Source organism: Frankliniella occidentalis, unplaced genomic scaffold (assembly GCF_000697945.3).
Source record: "Frankliniella occidentalis isolate FOCC.00 unplaced genomic scaffold, Focc_3.1 Scaffold4950, whole genome shotgun sequence".
NCBI classification, from domain to species: Eukaryota; Metazoa; Arthropoda; class Insecta; order Thysanoptera; family Thripidae; genus Frankliniella; species Frankliniella occidentalis.
Genome location: NW_026271993.1, coordinates 1 through 7432, shown reverse-complemented (window position 1 = coordinate 7432; position 7432 = coordinate 1). Strand labels below are relative to the sequence as shown.

General features: G+C 61.2%; 1 protein-coding gene across 1 annotated transcript; it reads right to left on the bottom strand.

Annotated features, from left to right (window-relative positions):
* On the bottom strand, positions 1-4945 carry LOC113205519 (uncharacterized). Its single transcript, XM_052276905.1, has 6 exons — positions 4732-4945; positions 4262-4656; positions 2980-3237; positions 2724-2897; positions 1656-2276; positions 1-1569 (listed from the first exon to the last, which is right to left on the bottom strand). The coding sequence occupies exons 5-6, from the start codon at positions 2181-2183 to the stop codon at positions 436-438; spliced, it is 1662 nt and encodes a 553-aa protein (XP_052132865.1). The 5' UTR covers positions 2184-2276; positions 2724-2897; positions 2980-3237; positions 4262-4656; positions 4732-4945; the 3' UTR covers positions 1-435.
* Between the last annotated feature and the right edge of the window lie 2487 nt (positions 4946-7432).

Sequence of the window (7432 nt, the reverse complement as noted above, 5' to 3'; positions counted from 1 at the left end):
AAGACGTTTGCAATTATTTTTTAATTTTTTTTGGTGTTGCGTATGTATAAGGTGACTACTGTGAGGCTGTGATTTTTTTGACTTGATACTGCAATGTGATGTTCAACAATGACAAGTTACGCTGGCGTAATGTGTCAACCCTTTACAGTTTTTAAGTAATTAAATATGTTGATGGCAGCAGTTATTCTTGTCTTCAAATGAATAATAAGACTTAAATGAGAGACAACCACTTACAGTAGTCCATGACACTACGGCCATCAGTAAGTAGCCCTCCATTAGCTAATTCTTTTTCAGTCTAAGGGCAGCAAAGGAGACTGCATTATGCATGTAGCTTCCCGTGCCCAGATATGATATTCATTATTTAGGTCGATATTTATTCCATCTTAAAAAATTAGCAGAAAAACAAACTAATGTTTTTACTTTTTCTCTTTTGTCTTACTGGTACACCGTTTTGAGAAGTGGCTTGGACCGGGCGTGCACGGGCTTGAAGGAGTGTTGGTAGACGCTCGCGAGCCGCCAGTGCTCCGGGTAGGCGTGGCCGGTCTCCTTCGGCCAGAGCGAGAAGGGCTGCGTCAGACTGGTGATGGCGTAGTTCTTCCTGGCGAAGGGCGCGCGCTGCTTGGGCACGCGGACCTCCCTGCCCAGGCTGCAGCCCACGCCGCAGCCCGCCCCGCTGTGCACGCTGGGCGGCGTGTCGAAGCTGCTGTTGGTGCTCAGGCTGGTGGTGGGCTTCCCCGCCTTGAACGCCATCTTGTACTCGGACTTGGGCCGGCGGAGGGGCGGCGGCGAGGTCGGTCGGGCGCACGCCGCGCAGGGCGGGCGCGGGTTGCCGCGCTGCTGGCCGCGGTGGTGGCTCGCGCTGCGCTGCTGGTGGCCGTGCGGATGGCCCTGGTGGCCGGCGCCGCGCCGCTGCTGGCCGCCGTGCCCGCTCAGGTCCGGCATGCTCTGGTGGAAGTGGCGGTGCTTGCGCAGCTCCGCCAGGTGGTCGTTGAGGTTGCGCGGGTCGTCGCGCGTCGTGCCGTCGCCGCAGCCCTGCATGCCCGCGTAGCAGCCGTTGCGCTTGCGGAAGTCGCACAGGTCGCGCGCCACGTCCGCGGGCGCGGGGTGCGCGGGCACGCGGCCGCCGTTGTAGCGCCGCTGCACCGCTGCGCGCTGCCGCTCCTGCGCGTGCAGCCGCTCGTGCAGCTCGTGGTCCGGCGCGCCCGTCCTGGCGGCCTTCTGCTGGCTGGAGCTGCAGCTGTGTACGCTCTCGACGGAGGGCGGCTGTGGCGGCGCCTTCCTGTCCTTGGCTGCGGGCGGCGTGCTCGTGCGGCGCGGCCCGTTGCTCGTCCTCGCCGAAGGCCTGACGTCGTCGGCGTCCCCCTCGTTGTCGGCCGGATGGTGCACCAGGCTGAAGATGCCGGGCGCCTTGCTGCCGTTGCTACCGTCGATGTGCGGCGTCGGCTTGGGTTCGTCCTCCGGGTAGGCGGGCACCAGGTCCCAGCAGATGGCCAGCTCCATTTCGGACACGTGGTCCTTGGCCAGCAGCTTGCTGGGGTGGCCGGTGCTGGGCCGCTGCAGACGCCCCGTCTGGTCCAAAAGGGAGCCATTTTACGACATACACTACAGGTAGGTACACCGAGTAAAAACTTACCTCGGCTGCTGTGGAGACTTACCATTTCAAGCCCGTTCCTTGCCCCAATCGGCGCTGCTGTCTTGGGCCTGTAGACTTTCATTTTGGAGCAATTTGTTGGCCCTGGGGCGTTAAAGGACCGCCAGCCGACGGCAGCCGCATCCGGGACGACGTCGAGCGCTATTCCCGGGTTCGGGTGCCGCTGCGAGTTGAGCTTCTTAAAGAGGTTGTCGTCGACCGTGTCCGGGAGGGGGTTGTGCTCGAGGTTCTCCTTGTGCAGCTGCTTGGCCACCTGGAAGCTCGAGTAGGCGTTGGCGAGGGCCGGGCCGGGGGAAGGGGCGTGGTGCTGAGGTGAGTCCGGTGGCGACTCCGGGTCGGCGGCAACCACAGCGAATTGCGCCCTCGCGTACGGCCTGGCGGGCGGGTTCGGGCCGCGCCGGGGATGGCGGCCGCACTTCAGGGCCGCGCCCTCGACGCGGGGTAGTGACTCGACCTCGGGCTCTGGTGGTGGAGGCGGCGACTCCGGGCGGTCCTCGGCGGGGGCGGCGAGGTCCGTCTCAGTCGTGAACATCTCAGGGTAGCCCTGTTCGCGCACCCGCTCCGGCTCCGGGTAGCTCTGGACTGTGGGGTCGCGGGCAGCGCGCCGCGAGAAACCAGGGTCGACCTACAAAATCGCAAAAATTTTAAAGCAAATTTACCTACACTGTGAAAGGAAAAACGTTGTACTTCTAGGTGGCTGATCCGCGGGGTATGACTACTCGAACGGCGCCGTTAGGCACCCATGGCCCGCACGCGTGTATGCAGTACAGTAACTGCGATAAATGGGAGGGCCGCATCAGCCACTCGGTAAAGTTTAGTTCAAGTTCAAGCAGTGCACTCATGGGTCATCAAGAAAGTACGCCCGTCATTCGCCGATACCGATACGAAACTGCCAAGTTCGGCCAATACAAGCTCTCGTGGCGCCTGATCGGTAGGCAACATCATACCTGCGGTGCACGCGTGCACCGCGGGCTGGCCTACCTCGAGTCTCGCAGGCGCCGAGCTCCAATGCTTCCCTACCTTGCCGAACGAATCCGACAAAAACGGACGTACTTTTAGGACGATCCCTTACGTCTGGGTACGCCGGGTTGCTGGGTTTGAGGAGCTCGCCGCTGTCGTCCTCGAACTGGGGGTACGGTGGCGAAGGTTTACTGTTGCCGTCGTTGACGTGCAGCTCCGGAGACTCCTCCCTGAGGTGGCCGTCATCGACGCTGCCCACGCCGCTGTCCTGGCCGTCGTCACGGACCTGCCAACAGCCGCATCAGTCAATTGACGAACGTATGTTGGCGTCCTCTGCAGGGCACCTGCTGCTGGTTTCTTTCGCTCACCGGGTCGTGGCCGCCGGCTGTCTCCCAGCACTCGTCCCGTCCGCCGCCGTTTTCCTTGTCCGGCTCGAGGAGGATGCCCTCGTCGTGGTCCTGGCCAGGGGGGATGGTCAACCCCTCCGGCCCCCAGCATTGATCCCTCTCCCTCGCTCCCTTGTTGGTCGGTTTGCGGCTCCCCTTGCCGCTGGTGGACAGTCGCCGGGGCTTGGCGTGTCTGGCCGGGCTGCTCTGTGGCGACTGAGCCTGAGCCTGGACACGGTCCTGACAAGATGAGAACACATGGGCCCAAAATTAATTTATATTCAGACTGTACTCTGTACTATTGCAAACCATGGCTAGATGCACTCTGTTCTGGTAATTTGAGTTGAGGGGCCATCTTGTCCACTGTCAGACTGTCTCTTACCTCAATGGGGAATTACTGTACTGCGGGTGTATTGATATTGTTTGGTTTTGGGAACTATGAATGTGTAACGGGTGTGACCGAGAAGAGACGTCGGTGCAAGCAGGCTATCCTATTCGGTGGCACCATGGCGACTTTACAGCCGGAGATGGCAGGCAAGCCAGCATACACCGACGACGTCTTTTATACTACACCCAGGTAAGTAACAACATTTTTGAAGGTGAAGGAAGGTTGCATTTTTATTGTAAGTTCTTGGCGAAGGGGTGAAACCGACGGTGGACGCCATTTCTAGAACAGGCAGCTCTGCAATGGGGAGGAAAAGCAGTGGGGTGAACTCGGAAGGGCGGATGGCAGGGGAAGGTGAGCACCATGGCGAGCACGGGCACGGCCGTACCACGGAGGAGCGCACGGACAGCAGGCGCCCGGAGCTGCTGGTCAGCACGGGGACGCTGTCGTCCGCCTGTCGTTCCTTTCGTCGTCGGGGCCTGCGGGCCGGGCGCTGCACCGCGAAGTCCCGCTCGCACCCCAGGGTGGGCCTGGGCGCCCCCCGGCTCCAGTCGTGCTCCCGCTGTGGGGAAGGGGGAGGGTCGGGGAGAGCCGTCATGGGGCGTGGGGTGGCGGTGGAGGGTAGCGACCGGTCGGGAGGGTTAGGGAGGGGGGGGGGGCTGCACCACGCGCGCCCGCCGCCGCCCCAGACGCGACGGGCTCATGTCAATGCTTTTGCGTGCTGCAACGTCGTCGCGTCGTCCTGGGGGCCCGGAGCAGGCGGTGGGGCCTGGGGCGCGCCCCGCCCCCCTCCTCAACCCCATCACGATAATGCGCACACGCAGCTGGAAATAGCTTGATCCGGGAGCCATCTCGGCGCGCCCGCCCTCCCGCACTCACCGGCACTATGTTGTGCTGCTCGCGGTGCTCCAGCAGCCACTGCACGTCCCGGTCGGCCTCCTGGCGCCGGCGCTCCTCCTGCTGCTGGCGCAGCGCTGCAGTCAGCTCCTTGACCTGCTCCACGCGCTCCTTGACGGCGTCCTGCCGCCGCCGCCGCTCCTTGAGGAAGTCGACGGCCACCACGTCCTGCTCGTCAATGCGGTCGGCGTGCTCCACATAGTCCTGCTTGTTGAGGAAGTAGTTGCGGTGCTGAGGGAAGCCGGGGCCCTCGGCGACGAGCGAGTAGCCGGGGGCGCCGCGGAAGTCCTTGGCGGGGCAGGGCACGGGCCGCAGGCGCGGGTTGGGCTTGTCCCAGTAGCGCAGGCGAGCGGCCGGCCGCGAGGCGAGCTCGTTGGCTGCGAACACGTTCCGAATGTCAGTGCTACGTCGCTCGCTGCGCCCGCCCCAGCACTCCCGGACGCACTACTCACCGATGGCGCGGGTGATGCGCGGCGGCTGGTCGTGGGTGCCGATGTGGTTGTTCCAGGGGTTGCGGTTGGCTCGCGGTGCCCCGGGCAGGAAGTGGCCGCGGTCGTCGACGATCGGCTCGGTGGGCTTGAAGCTGAGCGGGTCGCGCAGCTTGCGCTCGGGGAACCATTTGGCCACCTCCCAGTTCCCGAGGCGTTTGGGCTGGAACTCCTGGTTGTACTGCAACATGAGCAAAAAGGAAGGAGGATTGAAAAAAATAAATAAAAAGTGCTGCTGATGGCGCTAAATGCAGTTTCAAAGTTTGGCGCGACAAGTGTGCTCCGTCAAACACTTGACAAGTGGCGTGGTTTGCATGGGGGAGAGAGAGAGGGTGCGGGCAGATGACCCCGGAGGGACAGCACGCGTGTTCTGCTCAATTACTCATTGTGACACTGTGGCAGGCTCGGGGAGGGAGGGGTGCCAGCGGGTCCGGCAGCAGGCTCGCTATAATAGGAGGATTACAATGTTAACGACACCTTCCCCTCCGCTGTGCAACTCCGTGGGGCGCACCCCAGTCTCAAATTGAAATCGACTGGCTTAACCGTCTGAAGTCCACGGCAAAAATTGAAGCAAGGAAGTAGGCGGTAAGAGAAGTGTAGTCTTTAACTGTAGGTTATGTTGTTCTATACAAAGTCACTCTGAAATCATATGAGATGAATATGTTAAAGTCATTTTTCCAAAGTTTTTTAAAGCCGCGTTCGTGTTGCGCTATACGAGTAGATTTTAAATACTAAATGAAGCCGTGAAATGGCACAATGGATCCTATTCCAACTCCACTTGTCATGTTCGCCGAGTTTCTCATCTCATACGCGTTGTCAGTATCCTCTTCCTCTCCCATCCTCCCCTCCCTCCCCCGCCTCCTCCCGCCTCTTATACTGCACGGCATATGGCCTTTAGCCAAAGAATTCCACCCCACCCCATGCCCCCGCTTTATCCGCGGGATTAAAAAACACCCGTAATGACTTTAAACAAATGTCGCGAGGACTAGACGGAGGATGTCTCTCCATACAGACCGGGTTCGGGGGCAGGGCGCTGTTTGTTCTCCTGAGCCTGAGCCGGGCCCGGGACAGGCCTAATGGGCCGGGCCGGGCTTACGGTTCGTAATTTGTATCCGCGGTCATGTCGGGCAGGCTTGCGCCGAGGCTTGCGCCGAGGCTTGCGCCCACCTGCCGCCCCCGCGGCGCTCACGTCGAGGCCGCGCCTTCATCGCGTGCCCGGCGCCGTGGCGCCTCATGACTTACGGCGGCGGGGCGCGCATCTCCAGGGACAAAGGGCCGACCTGCGGGGGCACCAACCGCCATGAGGCCCGACCGCGACGAGTCCCGCTTGGCAACATGAGACAAGAGAGCTCTCTTGCCTTCTCTCTGCGGCCTCTAAGCCTTTTTGCGGCCGCCGTTGTACCGGACTACATTATTGCAGATGTGGGTGCCTGGCCGTGCTTGTCGCGTTACTCCGCGGCACGCCACGACGTCCCGCATAGAGATCTGTTGAATGGCATCGCGTGAGATGAGCCGAGCCGAGTGCTGGCGTGGCCGTGGCGGTGAGCGCGGCGGGGAGGACGAGGAGGGCCGCGGAGGATCGCGTCGAGTGCGCGCTCCAAGCGCGACACCCGCAAAATAAACCCTTTCCTCCGTTTCCCCCTCCCCTTCCCAATACCAGGTGGCTGATTCACGCCGCGCACTTTCGTATTTATGCTGTACCGCATGCACGGGTGCGAGCGGGTTGCCTACTCACACGGGGCCATAAGGAGCCGTGGGCAGCGTGCATAGGCAAACCCACCTGGACCCGTGCATGCGGTACAGTATAAACTACAAAAGTGCGCGGCGTGAATCAACCACCTGGTATAAGCTACCCTACAATGAGAAAACTGTTACTCTCTGGAGTACCGTCGTATGGCCCGCCCCTACAGGGTGGGTGTATTTAAGCCGTGCCCCCTTCTGGTTATACTGTACCGTCTGTACCACATGCAGGCGTGCGAGGCGGGCTTGCCCACCGACTCTCACCACGGCGTCACACATGGCCCGTGCGAGTATGACCAGAAGGGGCCGGGGCTTAGAACACCCACCCCACCCTGTTCGTTTTTGTCTCGTTCAAAAACTATTCACGGCCCGGCCAACAATTCCTCAGTCTCCTCAGTTCTAACTGAATATTTTGGGATATTAGCGCGTGACTCGTCCCAGACCTATCGGGTCGCCGTTATGCAGCACGCGCTCTATTCATTGCTTTCCAATCCTCCCCACCCCCAGGTCAGGGTCGTCAGCCCAGGCGCGCGCCGCCCGCCGCCCCGCCAGCCTTCCGCCGCACAACACGACCGCAAAGACGCGCGCCGCCGAGGTTTTAGCGGAACCCTGCTCATGGCATTCACGGCCATATCGTGGCGTGGAGTGGCGGCGTGCCGGAACCGGAACCCAGCCACCGGAAGTGTAAACAGAAACAAGAAGGCCCCGCACTAGCGCCACAGGGATCCGGTGCCGGAGCAGCCGGTGAAAGGGTTGGTGATGGGAACCAGCTGCGGGCTGCCTGCTGATCTTCTGGTCGTACAATACTCATTTCCATGTTTCTTTACATTCGGTTTTCACACGCGAAGAGAATGGGAAGGGCGGGAAGGGAGGGGAGGGTGGGGGCTTCCTACTGATCAGAGCGAATCGCATGGGGAGGGAAGGG

Coding starts and splice junctions, on each gene's coding strand:
- LOC113205519 (XM_052276905.1), bottom strand. CDS start 2,183: ATGTTCACGACTGAGACGGACCTCGCCGCCCCCGCCGAGGACCGCCCG. Junction 1,570..1,655: donor CAAGGAACGGGCTTGAAATG/GTAAGTCTCCAC, acceptor CTTTTGGACCAG/ACGGGGCGTCTGCAGCGGCC.